This window comes from Labrus mixtus, chromosome 14 (assembly GCF_963584025.1).
Source record: "Labrus mixtus chromosome 14, fLabMix1.1, whole genome shotgun sequence".
In the NCBI taxonomy this organism is placed as follows: domain Eukaryota; kingdom Metazoa; phylum Chordata; class Actinopteri; order Labriformes; family Labridae; genus Labrus; species Labrus mixtus.
The window spans coordinates 21,705,102-21,726,868 of NC_083625.1; the positions used below are offsets into that span (position 1 = coordinate 21,705,102).

General features: G+C 42.9%; 3 protein-coding genes across 5 annotated transcripts; all 3 read left to right on the forward strand.

The window, feature by feature from the left end:
• The first annotated feature begins 425 nt into the window (after window positions 1–425).
• Window positions 426–8,068, forward strand: havcr1 (hepatitis A virus cellular receptor 1). Of its 2 annotated transcripts, none has more exons than XM_061055789.1 (7): window positions 426–533; window positions 2,101–2,439; window positions 3,752–3,823; window positions 4,031–4,089; window positions 4,197–4,287; window positions 5,786–5,813; window positions 7,568–8,068. In XM_061055789.1, the coding sequence occupies exons 1-7, from the start codon at window positions 500–502 to the stop codon at window positions 7,695–7,697; spliced, it is 753 nt and encodes a 250-aa protein (XP_060911772.1). In that variant the 5' UTR covers window positions 426–499; the 3' UTR covers window positions 7,698–8,068. The 2 variants fall into 2 exon arrangements, with proteins under 2 accessions (XP_060911772.1, XP_060911773.1); XM_061055790.1 differs by having other exon boundaries at window positions 485–533; window positions 4,200–4,287.
• A 634-nt stretch (window positions 8,069–8,702) lies between these two features.
• LOC132988419 (cornifelin homolog B-like) lies at window positions 8,703–11,233 on the forward strand. Of its 2 annotated transcripts, none has more exons than XM_061055812.1 (4): window positions 8,703–8,895; window positions 10,279–10,414; window positions 10,633–10,790; window positions 10,882–11,233. In XM_061055812.1, exons 2-4 carry the CDS (start codon window positions 10,309–10,311, stop codon window positions 11,002–11,004), a joined length of 387 nt encoding a protein of 128 aa, XP_060911795.1. In that variant the 5' UTR covers window positions 8,703–8,895; window positions 10,279–10,308; the 3' UTR covers window positions 11,005–11,233. The 2 variants fall into 2 exon arrangements, with proteins under 2 accessions (XP_060911795.1, XP_060911797.1); XM_061055814.1 differs by having other exon boundaries at window positions 10,308–10,414.
• Window positions 11,234–15,296: 4,063 nt separating this feature from the next.
• nhp2 (NHP2 ribonucleoprotein homolog (yeast)) lies at window positions 15,297–18,262 on the forward strand. The gene is made up of 4 exons (XM_061055810.1): window positions 15,297–15,591; window positions 16,075–16,144; window positions 16,242–16,347; window positions 17,547–18,262. Exons 1-4 carry the CDS (start codon window positions 15,426–15,428, stop codon window positions 17,670–17,672), a joined length of 468 nt encoding a protein of 155 aa, XP_060911793.1. The 5' UTR covers window positions 15,297–15,425; the 3' UTR covers window positions 17,673–18,262.
• The last annotated feature ends 3,505 nt before the right edge of the window (window positions 18,263–21,767 follow it).

The window sequence follows — 21,767 nt, forward strand, 5'->3', positions numbered from 1 at the left end:
GAAGGATGTAAGAATCCGGGATTTTTCTTTGTGGTTACTGAAGATTTATGAGAAGATGGTTAGGGTACGGAACCAGAATCATGTTGAACAGGCAGAAACCTGGAGCAGAACCAGACTCATGATGAACAGGAAGAAATCTGGATCAGAACCAGACTCATGTTGAACAGGAAGAAATCTGGAACAGAACCAGACTCATGTTGAACAGGCACAAACCTGGAACAGAACTAGACTCATGATGAATAGGCACAAACCTGGAACAGAACCAGACTCATGTTAAACAGACATAAACCTGGATCAGAACCAGACTCATGATGAACAGTAGAAACAGTAACAACAAGAATCAACTGGCCACACGTGACAATAATCAAAGTTAGTCATCAGTGTTAATTTTTACATTTAAAGTGACAGTGGTTAATTTTTTACAGCGTGCAGATCAGCTGTGGTGTGTGAATGTGGTGCGTGTGAGGGTTGACAGTTTGTCAGTGTGACTCTGTTCATCATGAAGACACTTCTGCTCCTCGTCCTCCTCTCAAGTAGGCTACTTTATATTTATTTTTTTATATACTCTTGTTATTTACATCTGCAGTCACTTGGAAAGTCACAATTAAAGCATCAAATAGTTAACCCTTTCTATCAATTATGTTTACTTTCTGTTACTCTCCTTTTTATGTGATTTGAAGGAGAGCAAAAACTTTTTAATGCAGGTCATTTAATCTGACCCTGAACCGCTGTTGTGTTTTTTTGCATTCTATAGATGGACAGATAGCCCCTTCTTATTTAAATATTACGATCCCTAATACAAAGTGTGTGTTTCACTATCACAGTCAGTGAAAGCCTTGGATGAAGCTGTGACATGATTACAGACCTTTTGTCTCAGTTACATGAGAAACAGCAGCAGATCATAATAACAGATACTGAGTACAGGCACTAAACAAAGACATGGTGGGTTTCTCTTGTTTTTATTTCTTATCATATCTTTAGTTCTCTTTGGTCTGTATCTAACCCTCTGAGGGACATTTCTACCTTAGCACACTCAGCAGAGTGAACTTTAGTAAAACAGATCACAGACTGAGAAGAAAAACAATTAAAAACAAAAAAAAAAAAAACAAGATAATCTGTAGCTCTGTGTGAAACCACATATTAACATACTGTCTACTACATGCTAGGATAAGTTGTACTGCATACAGCATGCTAACCTGACTGTCAGTATCCTGCATGAATTATGGAATGGTTACAGCGCTGGAGGCGGAGCCCCGTTTATGCGTATAAAAGCTGCTTGGTGGCACATGAAGCACAAACAGTCGAACTCGTTACTGAGCCCACAGAGCACGCTCACTATGAGTCTTAGTCCCGTGGCTCAGATCTGCGTTCATCATGTCGACAAAATAAAACCTGAAACCTGAATTCAGCTTTAACTGTATTTAATAACTTTTAGGACCTCATTATTTTCAAAAGAGTTATTTAAGTGTTCGTATCGGGAAGTTGATGTACCTAAAAAGGAATGTATACACTGATTTATAGATGTCTCATTCCCGATACAAGCTTTTGGAAAAAGTCTCTTTGGGCCCAACGGCATCACCAGATGCTGCAATACCAGGTTCTGCCAACACGGGAAAATGACTCCCCAGGGGCTTGGTTAGGATCCCATTAGCTTCAAACTAAACTACGGGTCATGTGATGTACTTCTGGTCCCAGCTACGTTGAATAAGCTAGCTTCAAGATAGCACAATCCTCGCTGGGGGTTCAAATTAAAAACATCATGGGCTTCTGGATTATTAGATACTATGGCTTTAGATTTAGAGAACATAAAACATGTTATAGCTTACAGTCCTAAAGAACACTAATCGAGGACCCCCGTAACGAGTCCTGATGTCTGGGAGTAAGTGACCAGTCAACATTACTTATTGACCCCTCTCCCCAATCAAAGCGGTTTAGACCCAGGTCTGATTTCAGAACGTACACAACCGTGGAGACACTAGAGGATGAAAAAAACAATCCCGTGATAACAGAATCGTTCTTCCTTTGCGTTTTCAGACATCATCTGTCATCTTTCTGCTGAACACGGCACTGATATTTACAGGCTTTATTGTGTCTCCTCAGCCAGTGAATGCAGCAGCGACCTCGTTGGTCGAGTGGGTCAGAACGTCACTCTGTCCTGTAGGTACAACATAAACGGAAATGGAGCGCGCTCAGTGTGCTGGGGGCGAGGACATCTTCCATCATCGGGCTGCGACGACCAGCTGATCTCCACAGACGGAAAAAAAGTGACCAAAGAAGCTTCCAGAAGGTATCGGTTGTTGGGTCGACTGGACGAAGGAGACGTTTCTCTGACCATCCTGAACCTCACAGAGACAGACACTGGACGCTACGGCTGCAGAGTGGACATATGGGGGTTGTTTAATGACGAAAAACACCACTTTGACCTGACCATAGACACAGGTGAGAAACTTGTTGGTTTGTTAATTTGTGAAGTTCAGTATGTAACTCTGACTAGTAGTGTTTGAAATGAGTTCTGCAGTCCATATTCTAGACGTTAAGAGAGCTGCCCCCCCCCCCCCCCCCCCCCCCGCCCCCTCCTCTCTAGAGTGGATGCTCACAGGTCACCATGTGGTGGACACTGAAGCTTCAGTGTTTATCCAGCTCTGCATCGGTCTGTAAACCTTTCTGTGTTCTAACCTCTCTCCATTTTTCAAAAGCATCTCCAATATTGATCCTAGTTTGAGCACGTTTCTGCTCGTGGAGCTTATTAGAAACATGCAGAGGCTTTTTAGGTCGGGTACAATCACTTCTATCTGAACCACTTCTCTTGCCCGCTTCCATCACTGCAACACCTGTTGACCTGATAACTGCTCTCATATCTGACAAACCGAGGAGCGTCCAAAACAGCCGTGTGGGGGTGTCTTCAAACCGCCTACCTTCTCTGGTCCAAACAAATCCAAAGCATTCAGGACCAGAATCTAAAGTTAGAAGGAGGACATACTGACTGCTGCATTGTTGTTGATGAAAAAAGTAGAATCTGTTCTATGAGGTCTGAATTTCAGTTTGTGGAGTATTCTGATTTCTGTTTGCAGTACGTTTGTAGTCTGAGAAGTATCGACCAATCCCGAATCTGCAGGCTTTGGAGTTTGTACTGCGAGCAAAAACAGGAGGAACACAATCCACCATGATGACTTCCTGTCACCCATGAGCATGAGAGAACAGCCAACAATCTGTTCTACACTTAAGTGAACAATCTGCACCGTGTCTGAAAGCCAATCAGTGCTTAGATTTCCACTCTTCCTTGAATGCATCGGAAACGATTGATCTGACCTCCGTTCAACAAATACTTGAATTGAATTTAAAGTTTCATTACGAAACATGAAACTGCGGAGGGGCACAGAAACTTTAGAGCTAATGCTAATGCTAACTCTTGTAAATAAACAAAGTTTTATACATCTTAATTTCTTGGTTCGTCACGAGGAGCGTTCATCAGTTTCTGTTGAGTCTCAGTTTAACAGTAAATAATAAGTCACACAGAGGCTTCACTCTGGATCACTTCAGACGTCTGACAGCTTCCTAAATGTTTGTTGGATGGAGGTCAGAGCAATCACTTCAAGGATGTCAGGAAATCTAAACACTGATGGGCTTTGTGACACAGTCGAGCAGATTTGTGGCTCTAATAAAATGTTTGTATCTAAGTTTGAAGTTCAAAGAAGATTTCCGGTTATAAGACACTTTTTTGTTCCGTCCTGACACAGATTTTGTGTTTCAGATGAACAATCAACCACAGAAACAACACAAAACACAGAGACGACGACAGGACCAACACACAACTACACAGCAGGTACAACTCTAACACACACACTGACACACACATGTACACACACACACACACACACACACACACACACACACACACACACACAGTTTAATGTCAGTCTGCATCAGTTCGCACAGATTTCAGCTCAGTCATGTGTTTTTCCTTTGTGATGACATCATCCATTGACACAGCTGCACTCACAACATCTGCTTTCACTTCTTGGTTCTGCAGGTCAGCTGACCTCCACAGAGAGCGCAGTGACTTCCTCCTCAGCCGGCATGAAGGGCGAGGTGAGATGGTCTAACTTCTTGCGTCAAAAAAACAGAACATTTTCAGACTTGCTTTTGTATGTGTGTTTATGTGTGTTTATGTATATGTGTGTATGTGTGTTTTCCAGCAGCAGGAGAGCAGCAATCTGATGCTCGTTCTAGTGTTGGTTTTGTTGGGGCTGATTAGTATGGCAACGGCCGGCGGAGTCCTCTATATCAGTAAGTCAGACATCAACAGTGTCCGTACACCTGTAAGCTATTCTGTCCTCATCTGTCCTCACCTGTCCTCACATCTGTCCTCACACTGGCCCTTAAGCCTGTATACAGTCCTGTCATCAAGATGACCCTCAATTCTTCCTCATGTCCGTGTGCAGCTCTGTTGTTGTGGGCGACTGTGGCTCAGTTGGTAGAGTCATTGCCTCTCAACTGAAAGATTCAGGGTTCTATCCCCAGCTGGGCAACATGTCCGATGTGTCCTTGGACAAGCACTTAACCCCCGAATTACTCCTGCTGCTTCGGTGGTGGTGTATGAATGGGATTAGTTACTTCTGATGGATGATACTACATAGCGACCCAACCATCAGTGTGTGAATGGGTAGGTGTGACATGCAGTGTAAAAGCACTTTGAGTAGTCAGAAGACTAGAAAAGCGCTATATAAGTCCATTTACCACTTGTTATGTCTGTCTGTCTCATTTGACCTCAAATCTGTCCTCATATCTGTCCTCACATTTGTCTTTAACTTTGTCCTCATCTTTATCTTCATCTTTGTCCTCATCTTTGTCCTCATCCTTTACCTCACACCTGTCCTCACATCACATGCATTCAGTCTTGTCCTCAGGACAACCCTCATTTCTTTCTTATGTCCGTCTGCAGCTCTGTCCTAATGTCTGTCTTCATGTCTGTCCTGGTGTCTGTCCTGGTGCCTGTCCTCATGTCTGTACTCATGTCTGTCCTCATCTCTGTACTCATGTCTGTCCTCATGTCTGTACTCGTGTCTGTACTCATGTCTGTACTCATGTCTGTACTCGTGTCTGTACTCATGTCTGTACTCATGTCTGTACTCGTGTCTGTACTCATGTCTGTACTCATGTCTGTACTCATGTCTGTCCTCATCTCTGTACTCATCTCTGTACTCATGTCTGTCCTCATGTCTGTACTCATGTCTGTCCTCATCTCTGTACTCATGTCTGTCCTCATGTCTGTACTCGTGTCTGTACTCATGTCTGTCCTCATCTCTGTCCTCATGTCTGTCCTCATCTCTGTCCTGGTGTCTGTCCTCATGTCTGTCCTGGTGTCTTTCCTGGTGTCTGTCCTCATGTCTGTTCTGGTGTCTGTCCTCATGTCCGTCCCCCTTAACCTGAGGATGAAGCTGTGGTCTGTCCGCCATGATTGAGGTCCTGTGAATGTGACTCACTTTGATGTGACCCAGTTTTATAATTAGAAATATTTCAACCTTTCTCTCCATGACTCTAAACTGCTTTGATTGAGATTGTATGTGACTCTGTTTCCTTTCACCTGATCTCTCTCTTTGTAATGGTTTCACATCCTCCCGTTTCCCTCTTATAGTGACATTTATAGATTCTGCTCCCTCTCATGAAGAACTGGCATGTTGTTTTTTAACATTGGTCCTTTACGGCTCTCTTTAAACTTTAAACTCTGCGTCACAGTGGACTTTCCCCCTGGTTAATGTGTATTTATGTCTTTGTGTCTCTGCAGCGAGACGATGGAGGCGACTGAACAAAATGTAAGTTTCATAATGTGACTCTAAGATTGGGAAACGTGAACTTCTCCTTCTCGTCTCAGAGCATCATTACAGCCGAGGACGTCGGGGTTAATAAAAATGATGAGAAGTCATTACTCAGCACACCTCATGAGTCGACAGATTCACCCGGGGGTCTGAGACCACCAACAATCGACATCCTCATCCTGACGTGTTTCATGCCGTTCAGCGAATCTTCGCTGAATTCAGATTGAAACTCCTCAAACCTCAGTGAGAACAGAAACTCTGACTTCAGAGGAAACACTTGATTCATTCAACATTTCCAACAGTCGAGCTGCTGACACTCCTCGAATCAGTCTGACAATACGTTCATCACAGTTTATTATCATCGTCACATTTTGTTACAGTTGCGGCACAATCCTGATTAGTTCAATAAATTCAACAAATGAATCAAAAAATAAATAAATGGAGTTAAAAAAAGACACGCATCATTTAGTTTTAAATCCCTGAGAGGACAATAAACACTACAAACTTCAGGTGAATGTGGTTTATGCTAAGTTAGGCTAACTGTTAGTGCTGTCTTCATCATACATATGAAAACGATTTCACTCTGAAGTCTTTTTCATGAAAAGATGAGGTGCTTTACGACGCTGCTCAGAGTAACATCTATGATTGGATGTTTGTGGTGAGGCTGCTGAAGGTTTCTATTCACCATGAACAGAAAGTTTCACAGATGGAGAGCGATGAAGGGAAACCTCTGCGTTTCCTCTGATCATGTTGATGATAAAGTGACATTCAGAGAGCGCTGAGGCGTTCGGACTACAGCCGACACGACCACAAATGTCAGTGCATAAATGTGTCAACCTGAAAGCGGCAGTTATGAAACCACTCGAAGATGTTTATCAAAGAACCCTAACCACAGTTTCTTTTTTTTATAAATATTTTTAATAGATTTTTAAATCAGCAGTACATGACACATACATTGTATCCAGGTAGACTTGTTGGAAGGCAGTAGGAAGTTTGTTTTACACAGATAATGTTAAAAAACAACAATCAACTTAATTAGCCTAAACCAGAACGGCTTCTACTACTGAACCGTAGTTACCCATTATCCCTTCCCACCCATTGTTATGAGAAACACCATGGGGGGGGGGGGGGGTTGGGCATCTAGTCACTTTTTGGGTGAATAATAGTTCTGTCTAAGTATTCTAAGAAGGGCTGCCAGGTTTTGTTGAAAGCATTACCAGGACCCGCAAGTGAGAGTCTAACCTTCTCAAGTTTGACATGAGTTAGGACCTCCCTAAGCCAGCTATTGTGTGAAGGGGGGAGAGCATGTTTCCATTTATTTAAATATCCAGTTATTTAAAGGAGCAGTATGTAACTCTGACCCCTAGTGTTTAAAATGGGTACTGCAGTCCAAATTCTAAACATTGTAGAGAGCTGTCGAGGAGCGTCCAAAACGGCCGTGTGGGATTGCCTTAAAACCGCCTACCTTCTCTGGTCCAAACAAATCCAGATCATTCAGGAGCAGAATCTAAAGTTAGAAGGAGAACATACTGACTGCTGCATTGTTGTCAGAGAAGCCAGCACTTCAACATAGCATGTTTCCTTAATGTCTGATCATATAGTAAGCTCACTTTATCATTTTACTCACTACACATCTCACTGATTGGACCTTTAAGAAGATAATAATCAGTCAATAATTTAGTTTAAGAATTTAAATGATGGTTGAATTCAAAGCAGGCTAAAGTTAAAGTGAGTTTGTTTCTTTGTTTCAGTCCTCCGCAGCAGGTCAGCAGTACAGTTGAGTTCAATCAGACCTCGTCCACGCTGCAGCTCCACAGACGAGGATCAGCCGTGGAAAACATCTACCAGCTGGACGGAGGAGAGTACGAGTACTGCCCCTGAGCCCTGAAGCTCCGCCCACTGAACACATGACCAGCTCTGGACATAATCATGACTCATCACCAGAGCTCCTGCAGTTCCTCTAACTGCCACCAGGAGAACATTTAAAGGGGCAGCTTGGGGCATTGCTGGAGGGCACAACCAATCAGGGAGCTTCAAGTTATTCTATCGTCTTAAGAACAGAGAGAATACTTTATCTAGGTGGCGGAGCTGGAGAGTCCAGCTCTGCCCTCTTGTCCAAAAATGGTCACTTCTGGTTCCTAAAATAAAGATGGTGATATTCTTTTTTGTTTTATTTTAATTTAAAAAATGAGCATTGTGTCTGACTTTATTTTTTCAGGTATTTTATTTAAATAAATTCTGATAAAAACATATACTTTACAGATTTTAGAGATTTTCTACTTAAGTCCTGAAGGGCCGAATCCATATTTTGAATTTGAGTCCGTTTTTCTGTCATAACAAGAAATCTCTGTTTGTTTTCTAAACATCACAACATTGTTTTTTCATGCTAAGTTTATGTCTATGATATCTGCTGAAAAAAGACGAAAATGAACTCTTTATAAAAAAAACGGCGATCACAACATAAAAGTCAGGATCTCATGAGAACATCTGAATTTACTCGAGATCAAAGGAAAACCTCGTGTATAACTCGTGAAATTATATAAACGAGGAAATCTCCAGAAAACAATCAGATCTAACTCGTTATCTCAGGAAAAGGAGATTTAATATCTCAATATGTAAACGAGTCAAGATGTCAGGAAAACAACCGAATGATCTCATTAACGTGAGAAACTAGCGTTAGCTCGTAACACGCTACGACCAGATGAAGCTGCTATCTCAGGAAAAGCAGCGTGTTTATCTGGGATCAACGACCATCTGAGAAAACAACATTTACTGCTTCCTTTTAAAATTGTTTATTTTCCTGATAAATCCGCTGATATCAACTCAGTTATCTTACGTTTGTCCTCTCAGGGCTTCTGTAGTTTTCCGTATTAACAGAATAAAACATTTATATTTTCTACATCTCGTTCAGTTCAGTGTTTGTGATTTTAAATAGAGAAGCCTCTGAGAGACTCCGCCTCCAGGCTCCTCACCTGAGAAATGACATCAGACAAGTTGGACAGGTTGATCAGAAACCTCCGTATGACCTCATCCTCCAATCAGAAAGCTGCTCATCAGTCTCTGAGTCCGACTCACACAAGTAAGATCCTCACCTGTTTCTCTTTCTTTTCTTCTTTGGGGGTTTTGATCAGATTAGATGTTGATAACGCTCTCTGATGATCATCTTTGTGTTCTGCTCTTTGTTGTGACTGAATATGAAACATGTTGCTGTTTTAGTTTTGAACTTTGTGACCATCACAAACTAACTCACTGATCTGAATCTCTGATTACTATTAGGAACTGAACCGCAGGATTTAAATTGAGGGTGCGTTCGAATTGTCATTTTAGCTTAGGAATGTTCCTAACTGAGTGAAATGACCAGGAAGCATTTAAGTGGCGGCCATGATAAGAGCCGTTCGAATTCTCTAAAAGTTAAGGAAAGGTGGGTCAATGCTTCCTTTATAACATCCTTTAGCATAGGATACACTGGACCATCCTTTACCAAAGGAGATGAGATATGCCGCCCCACAATTCCTTGCGGCCGCAACATTTAAAGCGAGTCGCGCATCCGACCATTCATGGAAATGAACGATGATCGTAAAGTGACACAGATCATGTAAGAGATAAAAAGATAAAAGACATTTTTATCCAGATTAAGTTTTATTCAACATGTTTAATTCACTGAAGAATGCTTTGTGCAGTTGTACATTTGTATGTTTAAAACATTATGTGTAGGTTATATCTTACAGAAATGTAACAATTAATTTCATATTTATGTTGATGTTGATTTCTGAGTGGACAGGAAGCTGATGGTTTCACTTTTCTTACTCGTAGCCTTGTAGTCTATATTGCTTTTATTTCAATCCCAACCTTGTGGTAATTAGGATTATTTCACTGGTAAGAAGGCACAGGGGAAAGTTTTTTAACTGCGCTTTTAGTAGTCCATTTTCTGAACATTGGAGTTTCACCACGGCGGACCCACGTCATTAACCTCCGCCGGCCTGTTACATTTAATTATGTGGCCTAGTGGAAATGCGGTCGGATTGTCAGAGCAACGCGATCGCCTTTCCTTAAGTCCTTTATGAATTCTCCTAACATCTTTCTTAACCTCATGACGTTTCCCCCGGAATGAGAAATAGGTTGCACTAAAGTGACTGACGGAGAAGGGGAAGACTTATTTCACGTGGATAGCGAAAGGAGACAGGAGGTACAATTCGAACGCACCCTAAGGTCCTAAGCTTCCATCTACAGGAAGCTGTTTACTGTATTTCAAAATAAAAGCAAACAGCAAGTCAAGTACTCTCAGCTTAAGACAGTTACATGACAGTCTGACAGCCCTCCTTCTGACACATGAGTGTACTTGTTTTGTGAAGATTTACGTTCACGATGCAGCAGGTCGTTTAGGCTTGGTTCAAAAGGAAGTATATTTGACCTTTACACATATTCTAAACAGTCAGTATGAATTGTGTACATGTGTGTGTAGTTGTTTGCGTGTCCTGTGTTGTGCTGCAGGATGAGCTCGTCCGTGCGCACGCAGCCTCGTCCTCTGGGGGCTTTCTCTGATGATGCGGCAGAGTGGAGCTCTGGGATCTGTGACTGCCGCAACGACACCAGAGAATGTAAGCTCACACTTTCTATACTGCTAGTTCACCAACAGTGACATAAAAATATCATAGATAATATTTTTTCAGTCATATATGTAATAATATACACAACATACACAACAGAGACAGGGACATCACCGACTGACACGATTTTCTTACAGCCCGTTTACCTGTTGCAGCCGTTACAGCGTGGTTTCTATCTAATTACCAAAAATTGTGTTTGTGTGTTTCAGGCTGTTTTGCGTTCTGGTGTTGTCCCTGCTTTGCCTGTATCACCTCTAAAGCACTCGGTCAGTGTCTCTGTCTCCCCTTACTGGACGTCTGCGGCGTCTGCACCCACCCCATCACCATGTCCATGAGGGTCTCTGTACGCCACCGCTATGGCATCAGAGTGAGTACAGGACTGTTCATCTATATTCAATGTGTGTGTGTTTATCCTGACACCTTTGTGTGTGTGTGTGTGTGTGTGTGTGTGTGTTCAGGGCAGCCTGTGCACAGACTGTGTGTGCTCCGTCTTCTGTCAGTCCTGCGTCTGGTGTCAGATCTCCAGAGAGATGAAGAGCAGGGAACTTCCCGCCGTGCTGGGTGACATCATCAGCCGCTGATGACATCATGGCTGTGACATCACTGCCTCCTGTCCATCCTCTTACATATCGACGAGCTCTTTAACATTTAGATAACTCATGTTTGACTTCATGTGTGAATGACTGTGATTGTTTAAATTTTTCCTGACTTCATGTTTGTGTTTATTTATTTTAAAGTCTTTTTAGTTCTTTGATTTAGCAACACTTGTTTCATTTATCCTGAAATGTAATAAAACACTTCCTGAAGGTGTCCTATGAGTTTATGATCCTGCAGCGTGGCGAGGAGGCGGACGTTTCATATCGAGGATCTGTGTGTTTATATCATTTGTTTTTAATGGTAAAAAGAGAATTGAGTGTTAAGTTTCTCCACATGTCTCTCAACTGTTCATCTCCCTCCACTGGCTCAGTTACAGCACGCATCAAATGTAAAACTCTGCTGCTCGCTTACAAACGTCTCCTCCTTCCCTAAACTCTCTGATCCAGGGCCCTTTCCGAATAGCCACAGTTCAGTAGGCAGTACGTACTTTTCAGTAGGGAGTTTCAGTAGACTGAACTTTCGTGGTCATTCAGTATGCATTTTTTGTGTCCACCTCAGTATACTGAACATTTCAGTATGGATACTAACTTCCGGGTTTTATGCAGTATGGATCAGATGCGTGCTTTCAGGAAATGAATTGTATTTTACCACCCACAATGCTGTGCGAAATTAAACGTAAATCAGCACGTCACGTGCGCCTCCAAATCAAAACAAACGAGCGTGGATTAATTGAATCAATTTTTAATCTAGAGTTAAAGTCCCGACTGAAATCACTACTTTTAATTAACAACAGAAAATATAACAAATATCTGAATTATTATAAAACCTTTCTCCCTCTATTTAAATAATGATTTCACTATTTAAATGCGTCTTTATTGGTTTATTTTATTTTATATTCTGTATATTACTGTCTTTCATTTGTACTTTTCTTTATGTACTGTATGTTATTTAGTTATTTAATCTGCCTTTTACTTGATTTACATTGTAATATTGTTTTTACCTGACTGTATATGTGCATTACTCTTATTGAATAAAGCTAAACAAAAACAAACGGGTGAATGCGGCCGGTTCGGGAAACGTAAATGACGCCACCTCCATACTGAATGAATCAGAAGAAGTAGGAACAAATATCTGCATACTGAATAGTAGGTACTAACAGTATGCAGCACGGATAGTACGTACTGCCTACTGCCTGCTGAAAGATTGAGTATGTACTTGGCAATTCGGATATGGCCCAGGTCTACGCTCACTCCCGCCCACTACGCTCTGCCAATGAAAGGCGTCTGATCCAACCTTCACAACAGGGTCCTGAGTCTCTAATTAGATTCTTCTCCTCTGTCGCCCCTCGGTGGTGGAACGAACTACCAAATTAATTTGATCTGCAGAGTCCCTTTGCACCTTTAAGAAAAAGCTAAAGACCCATGAATACCTACGACCTTAATCGTGCTGCAAAAAAATTGTTCTGTGCTATGAATGATTTACGTCATCACACAGGTGCACCTCCATTACAGCAGCAGTATCAGATAATCAGGTATTTTAAACTGTTTATCAAAACGATTTATATTTATATGAACATATTTCTGCTGCTTTATTCTACAATTCTACAATTCTACAATTCACTTAGCAGACGCTTTTATCCAAAGCGACGTACATCAGAGAGTAAGTACAACACAAGCAAGGATCTAGAAAAAAAGAGAACAATGTCAGTAAGTGCAAACGATCAGCTTTGAGTTCGATTGGACACACAGGTGCTGACAGGAAGTGACCAGAGGCAAAGCACAACATTGAGGGCAGTTCTTGAGAGCTCTAATCAGTATAGAAACCATCTTATAAGTCTTCGTTATCAAACAAAAAACATCGTCACAACCATCATCATCATCAATAATATCGAGACCATCATCATTAAGTTAGTAGGTATTCTTGAAAGAGCTGGGTCTTTAGCTTTTTCTTAAAGGTGCAGAGGGACTCTGCAGATTGAATGGAGTTTGGAAGTTCATTCCACCACCGGGGGGCGACAGAGGAGAAGAGTCTAGTCAGAGACTTAGGACCCTGTTGTGAAGGTTGGATCAGACGCCTTTCATTGGCAGAGCGTAGTGGGCGGGAGGGAGTGTAGACCTGGATGAGAGAGTTAAAGTAAGGAGGAGCCGTTTTTGTCGCTGTTTTGTAAGCGAGCAGCAGAGTTTTAAATTTGATGCGAGCAGTAACTGGGAGCCAGTGTAAGGAGATGAACAGCAGAGTGACATGTGCTCTTTTAGGAAGGTTGAAGACCAGTCGTGCTGTTGCATTTTGTATCATTTGCAGAGGTTTGATAGTGCATGTAGGAAGACCTGCCAGTAGAGAGTTGCAATAATTGATGCGTGATATCACAAGAGCCTGTACCAGGAGCTGTGTAGCATGTTCTAACAGGTAAGGTCTGATCGGCAAGGCAATCAAGGCTACTTGAACCTTAAAAGTTAACTGGTCATCAATCATGACACCCAGGTTCCGGGCAGACTTCGTGGGCATGAGTTTGGTTGTACCTAGCTGGATATTGATCTGTGGTTGCATAGAGGGACTGGCTGGGATGACAAGGATCTCAGTCTTTGAAAGATTGAGTTGAAGGTGGCGTTCATTCATCCATTTAGAAATATCAGCAAGGTAGAGTGAGATTCTTGCTGAGACTGTAACATCATCTGACGGGAATGACGGGAAGAGCTGGGTATCATCAGCATAGCAGTGGTATGAGAAGCCATGAGAGCAGATTATTGAACCAAGTGAGCTCGTGTATATGGAGAAGAGAAGGGGACCAAGCACTGACCCTTGATGTACCCCTGTGGATAAGCTGTGCGCTTTGGACACTTCTCCCTTCCGATCGCCCAGAGAGATAGGACACGAACCAGCAGAGGGCAGATCCTGAGATGCGGTGACCCAAGCTTGCTTGAATGCGATGGGGAACACACCCGTTAACAGAGAGGAGTTGATGATATGCTGCGTTAAGTGGAGATGAAATGCAGGAGGCTTGATGGTATTGGGTCCAGAAGACAGGTGGTGGGCCGAGAGTCTAGCACAAGCTTAGAGACTTCATCCTCGGTCAGAGAGGAGAATGAGTCGAGTGAGGCACTTTTGGTTGGTGCCTTTGGGCTGAGTTGGTCAGGCTCAGAAAACTGGTTACTGATGGTTGCAACCTTTTCAGTAAAATACGAGGCAAACATGTCTGGTGTGAACAGATCGGAGGGTGGAGTAGGAGGTGGTTGAAGCAGTGAGTTAAAAGCAGAAAACATTTTTCTTGTATCTGTGGCATTGCATATTTTGTTCTGATAATATGTTGTCTTGGCCGTTTTCAGGCTGGAGGAAAATGAGACAAGTCTTTGCTTATAGTCATTGAGGTCAGCGGACTGTTTGGATTTTTGCCATTTTCTCCCTGCTGCTCTCAGCCCTGCTCTTTGCTCTCTTATGACTTCAGTGAGCCATAGGCTAGGGTGGGTTTTGCGAGCGGGTTTGGACACCAGAGGACAGAGTTTGTTCAGAGATGAGGCTAGTGTGGAGCAGAGTGTGTCTGTAGCCTCGTCTGTAGAGAGTGCGGCAAAGACCTTTTGGGCAGGCATGGCAGCCAAGACCTCGTTAGACAGCTGAGCTGGCTTGAGCGATCGCATGTTTTAGTGGTATGACGACATTTGTGGCTGTGCCTGAGGGAGTTCCGGCAAGGAGATTGTGAATTGAACAAAGAAGTGGTCTGATAGATGTAGAGGGGTGACAGTCAGGTTTGCTGTCGAGCAGTTCAGAGTCAGGATTAAATCAAGAGTGTTGCCAGCTTTGTGGGTAGGAGGAGTTGGGACCTGCGTGAGGTCAAATGAGGATAGGAGAGCAAGGAAGTCTGTTGCCTGGGCTTTATCAGTGTGTATATTCATGTCTCCCATTACAATCAGTGGTGTTCCATCATCAGGGATTTCTGAGAGTAGCATATCCAGTTCCACAACAAAATCATTCAGATTACACCCTGGTGGGCGGTAAATGATAGCAATGTACATTTTAATAGGAGCAGTTACCAAAATTGTGTGATATTCAAATGAAGAGTTGTTGCTCAGTGGGAAGAGTTTATTGAATTTCCAGGTATTAGAAATGATGATACCTGTACCACCTCCACGTCCAACAGAGCGGGGTGTGTGGGGTTATTGTGTGTAACTGTAACGAACGATTGTCCCCCTGAGGATTAATAAAGTCTTTCTGATTCTGAAAGTGCAGTCTGTTGTTACTCTCCGGTCCTCTGGGGGCGCTGTTGTGTTCTGTATTGAGACGAACAGAAGAAGAAGAAAGTCCAACACGTGCGGCTTCCCCACAGACTGCTGGTTGTGTTAGCGCTCGGGAGAACTCAGATCAGAAAACATTCAACGGTTATCGATAATTATTTGATTAATTTGGACCCGAAATGACGAAGACGAAGAAGGAGAAGCTTCCGGTGGACGCAGAGGAGCCGGTGGCTGCGGACGGGACGGAGAGGTCGTACCAGGATCTGGTCGCTAACGTGAACCCGATCGCTCAACCACTGGCCTCCAAAAAACTCAGCAAGAAGCTCTACAAATGCGTCAAAAAGGGTACAATGAAATCCTCCTCTCTGCTGTCCGTTTACTGTTTTATTCAGAGATCACCAAATCCCTTTTCAAATCTGCGGGTTTTTACTTTCTCCGGTGTGTTTGCAGACTTTCCGGCCGCAGCAGGTCGAGAGTTTGGATTCACATTTAATCTTTAGATTCTGCTGATTAATTCGGCTCATTATTATTTTTAATTTAAAGCCATCATAGAGGTACTTTTGCTATCAGCTGCTGCTCTGCGGGTTCATGTGATTTAAAGGAAACTGTTCCAAACTAGGTTTTTTTTTTTTTAAATAACGAGTTTAACTCTAGTTTGTCTGTTAGAGTTTTTACACACTGTATGTGATCAAATCAGATCTTGTATGAGTGTTTGGACTATCAATTATAATCGTGCTTACATCACATCAATAATGAGATGTTGTCCTGAGTCCTGCATGCACAGAAACGCGTGGTGACGTCATACTGATGATGTTTATTCTGTTGCAGCTGCCAAAGTGAAGAACATCCGCAGAGGAGTGAAAGAAGTTCAGAAGTTCATCAACAAAGGAGAGAAGGGGTGAGGCGGCCATGTTTGTCACATGTCATTAATCACATGCATGCTACACTGCAGGTGTGAACTAACCTTAAACGTGTTTGTGTGTGTGTGTGCGCAGGATCGTGGTGTTGGCCGGAGACACGCTGCCCATTGACGTGTACTGTCACCTGCCCGTCATGTGCGAGGACAGGAGCATGCCGTACGCCTACATCCCCTCTAAAGTGGTGAGACAAACACACCTCTGGTCCAACCTGTGTTAGCGCTCTGCAGCAGCTGAACTAACGATATCAAAATGTCATGGTGTGATAATATTGAACACGGAGGCAGGCGATGAGACGGGTCACATGACCTAAACAAACACGTCACTCTCCATATCAGGGTTAAGCAAACACTTCCTGCATAGTATTGGGCACGGCTGGACTTTTTCCTCGCCGAGTGGCTTCTCGTATTCCTCGTCGTGTAGGTCACCTCCGTGTCGGTGTCAGCATCTTTTTTCCCCACCCGTCTCATTTCTCGACACTGGAACAGAAACGCTTCCACGCGGCGATTTAAAAAGCAGCCGCAGCGTCTACAGCTTCGTCTCTGTCCTCCCTCACGTTCAACACAAGTTTTCGCTGAGCTGAGGCAGCGAGCGGATTGCAAAGGATGTTGGTCTTCGTAGTTCCCACTTCCCTCCGCTTTCTCGCTGAGGCTGAAACAAAAGTCAAGCTATCGACGATACGGTTACATCCCTACCAATTGCGTCTTTTTCAAAGTCAAGATTAATCGCTAAATTGTAACCACGTTTAAAACTCCAGTAATGAGCTCTTTCAAACCGTTTCCGTATCGATGACATGAATCAGTTCCTCGCGCTGTGTCGACGAGTGAATCAGACGAATGTGAAGAAACGTTTTTTTTTTTTGTTGTTGTTTTTTTTACGAAGTCGACTCTGAGATGAATTTATTAACTCTGAACTAATGAGGTCTGAAAGGGTTAACAAGCGAACTGGCTCGCCCTGTTTAACGACAGTTTGTCGCAGTGACCCGACTTTAATCGACGCCTGAGATCTCGCTCTGCGTCCCTTTCTCTGCCAACACAGCGTGCAATAAACACTGAGCGGAGAGGAATGTTTAATCACGTCAGATGGCGTGCAGTGTGTGATGGCGGCGGCCGCACGCTCGGTAATGACGGCGCTAATGTCAGCATTTTATTTATGGTTATTGGTTATTCCGGTGTTAAAGAGGAAGAGGAATAAATATTTATTAAAAGTGTCAATGTTTTTATTCCAGTTTAAAATGTTTGTTCAGCTGATGCAGATTCAAGCTGCAACATAAAAATGACTTCAAGATGTTTCGATCCACGCCGGCCATGTTTGACTTGATGTATTTATGACGGCGTGTGTTCCCGAGTGGGTGGAGTCTGATGTTTGTTGCTCTGGTTTCAGGACCTGGGTTCGTCTGCGGGCTCCAAGCGGCCGACGTGTGTGATCCTGATCAAACCTCACCCGGACTATCAGGACGCCTACGACGAGTGTGCACAGGAGGTGAGCGGCCTGCCCAAACCGCTCTGAGGCGGCAGCCAATCGAAGAGCCGCTCTGCTCCGAGGTCACAGGAAACCCTCCTGTTCTTCTCACTGTTGTCTTTTTACGTTTGTGTGTCTGCACCTGATTAATGAACGTAACGAGACGTAAATATGACGACGTTTCAGGCGGTGGACGGCGAAGCTAGGCTAACAGTTTTATGCTAGGCTAACAGTTTCCCCCCTGCTTCCAGTCTTTATGCTAAGCTAGGCTAACATTGTCCTGGACGTCAGAGCGAGGAGATTAAATAGATCTTTTCTTTTTTTCAAACTGTAAATAAACAGTCAGCTGTTGTCTTTCTCATGATGTCACTGCACGGTGATTAAAAAATGAATTTTCTACTTTTTTTTTAAAACAAACAATTTATCATGAATTTATTTTAGAAATATCAACAGTTTGGTGGATAAATCAGAAACAATCTGTGGATTCTCAGTTTGAATGTTTGGAGCTTTAAAGACTTCACCTTCTTCTTCTGTGGTTTCTCTTCAGACTCTCTGGAGGATTCTGAGTTTCTCATGTTGTTAAAACGTTTACTTTGAATTCTTTATGAAAGTTTTTTTTATTAAAAAAGTGAACTGACTGTTTGTAGTTTCTTTGGCCCTTTTTCAAACCAAACCCTCCCCCTCCGTGACGGAGTGCACTCCATTAGAAGTCACACTCTCAGCTGAATGATGTCTCCTTCATTAAGGTGTAGGTAGAAATACAGCGGCAGGCTTTGGGACAAACTTCCCTCTCTCAGGTGGAAACAGGAACTGTGTGTTACCATGGTTACTTAGCGGTATCTTGCGCTAAATATTTATGTAGCCTAGATTATTCTTCTTTAGTTATATTAGTGTAGACTTATAACAAAACTATTAGATTGAGCCTACATTGTTTATTGTAATTTATAATTTCAGTTAATTTATTGTAATTTTTAGAACAGGTTGTCCTAAATTAATGCAAAGACAAGGATAATATTGTTGAACATCAGAGCAGCAAAAAGTGTATTTTTTGTTGTTGAATTGAGATTTCACAAAGTAGAAAAATAAGAAATAAATATTAACAGCGAAAAGTTCTCTGCAACATGATTTAATATTCTTTTGTTTTTGCAACAGTCCCTGTAAATATAAAACACTTTACAATAACAGGAAACTTCAGGAAACATGAAACTGATTCTTCACAGCTTGAGGTCAGATCGGTCTGATGTGTAGTGACTGGAATGATAAAAATAATAAATGTGACTTTTGTGCAGCTTTTCTAAACACTCAAAGATGCTTAACAAACAACAAAACAAAACAACAGAAATAATGTCAGATGGAGGAGGACGGAGTCTGTTAGTGGTTATATGAGAAGTGATTCTTTAGAGGGGTCTTGAAGGGGGGGCGGGGGGGGGGGGGGGGTCTCTGATGGTTTTTCGGAGTTAGTTCCAGAGGTGGGGGAGCGGCAACCTAACCATATGATCAGACTTTAAGGAAACATGTTGAAGTGCTGGCGTCTGAACAGGTCAACTGGAAGCGTCTGAAATGTTGCTCGCTGCGTTTTCAGAAACAAGTCGACTTTTGTTCCGCTCATTTTATCTTCACAGAAGAAGTTGAACTCGTCGGTTGAATGTGGATTATATTTGATGTGATGAGACTCGACGCCTCGAGGCAATCATGAGAAACATTACATCCACATATGTTTCAAAAACAAAAGGTCAAATTCCAAAGGTCATCGGTAATACGAACGTTTCAATGGAAAACTTCAGAATCCAAACAAACATTTTCTGTTTTTGTAGATTTCATCTTTATATTCAGTTTGAGGATTCTATTTCAAAAGTTTAAGAGCTGTAGATCGGTCTGTAGGACTCGGGTTGGGAACCAGAGAGTCGTCTGTTTAAGTTCCGGTGCGGACCAAAGTGTGGAAGTTGTTCTGGTAGCCTTTGAGCAAGGCAGCAAATCCCCAACCGCTCTGATGGTGCTCCCTGTTTAGCAGCTCGCTCTAAAATCTCTCCTCTGATGCTGTTTGTGCAAGAGTGAGAAGCATGTCTCTCAGAGTGTAACAACAGAATTAACCCTCAGGATTAATAAAGGATGTTAAATAAAAATGATGGCCTCAAGACCCCTGGTCTAACATCACATGTAGATTTGTAAGAAGTGAAAATTCTGAATTTATAATCCACACATGATGTTGGAAATAAAATAATATATTGGGTTTTTTTTTATTTCGTAATGTATAGTTGTGTGATTTCAAATTAACGTGTTTTTTTGGTGGTTCACTCTGCTGCTGTTCTGTTTCCGCCACACGAGGGCAGCGTTGTATCACTTTCTACAGCTGTAGTTCCTCCTATGACCACCGGGAGGCAGCGCTCAAAACAGAAACCCTCCAACCCAAAGTGCTCTTATCTTCACACTGAGCGTCAGACACCCAGAGCTCTTCTCAGGAGTTTAAACTGATGCTATACTTTAAATAATAAATGTAGGGTTGTGATCACCAAATCAAACTTTATAAACACGAGTGTAAAGACTTTAAAGGTTTGATCTCAGGCTGCAGAGTCGAACACAGAGTGACTGAATGTGACCTGTTTATGTGTCAGCCCAACATCTCTCTGATGATTGGACAGATGTGTTCACCATGTCTTCATCTTTATGCTAACACTCCACTAACAGAATCTCAATGTGAACTAAAGAGTGGAGAAGAACATACTGGAGAACAGGAAACATAATGCAGCAGGTTCATTAGAGCACAGAGATGGTAGAGGTGGCGTGCAGACAGTCTATGGTCGTGCAGCGATCACAGAGAATAAACATCACCACCCCCTCCCACTCGCTCCAGGTGAATTCTCCTGATTATATCCTGCTGCGTTCTCACATCAGCTCACTCTGACTTTCTGCAGAATAAATACGAGGAGGCTGGAGGAGAAACTCCGGGTGAAGAGAGAAACATTCAGCTGTTTGTGTTCACACATGACGCTCAGCAGGAAAATATCTGGACCTATCTAGACCTTTAAAGGTGGCGTTAGGATTCTGTCAGGGCTTCTAGAGGAGCTTAAAAACGGAACCTCTCCTTCACCACGTGTGATCAGTGTTTGCCCCGAAGACCCCTCAGGTGTTTCAATAAACCTGAACCTAACTGTGACTCTGGGGGGGGGGGGGCCTTCTGTTTGGCCCAGAGCCCTTATATAAACCAGGTACAGTCCTGTGGATCGTTGATTATTCCCTGAAGTGTAAAGGTCGAGTGGCGTTTAGAAAGAGGTCAGCTTTTCTGTTGATTGGACGACGGCGATGTAGGTGTTAGTGACCCGTCAGAGCAGGTAGAGTTGAAGGTGATCTCGATCCTTCAGCCTGAGGGCACGAAAAAAAGGAAGAGAGAGATTGTTCCTCCTCCGCCCCCCACCCCCCTCCGTCCTGTTCAGACTCGTCCACAAATCTCTGAACTGTGAGGATCATAAACTCCTGTCAACACAGAGCCAGAGGCAACGGAGAGACAGACAGACAGACAGGCAGGCCGCCCGACGGTCTCACCTGAACCGGATCAGATGGTTTCACTTTAACGGACGCGACAGGAAACACAGGGTCGTCTTCATTAAAGCTGTCAGTGTACCTGCATGTGGGGGCGGAGCCAACGTCTACGCTGTAAAAGAACCTGTCAAGTTTCTATCTGAGGACCAGAAAATTGTCAGCCAATGAGGTGAGGGATCAGAGTTTATTTAACAAGTTTTTATAACATAAATAAATTATTTAAGACCCACTGATTCATGTTGGATGCATTTGAAATACTCTCCTCCTATTGGCTGTTTGTTTTCTTGTTTCAAGGTTTCTGCTGCAGGCCTGAACACACAAACACACACACACACACACACACACACACACTCTCTGTCAGTGTGTGTGTGTGTGTGTGTTTGTGTGTGTTACGTTATGCAAATGTGAGGCATCAAGCCATCAGCCTGGCAGTTAGTGGGTCGACCACACACGCCGCAGTGCTGCCTGCTGACGTGCCTCTGAGCAAGAAGAAGTCTGAACCTGACGGAGGATTAAAACAATGACAGGGAGCAATGAAACACACTTCACTATCATAAATATGTTTTGTCTCTTTAAATGGCCAGGGCTTTCTGTTTAAACTATTAT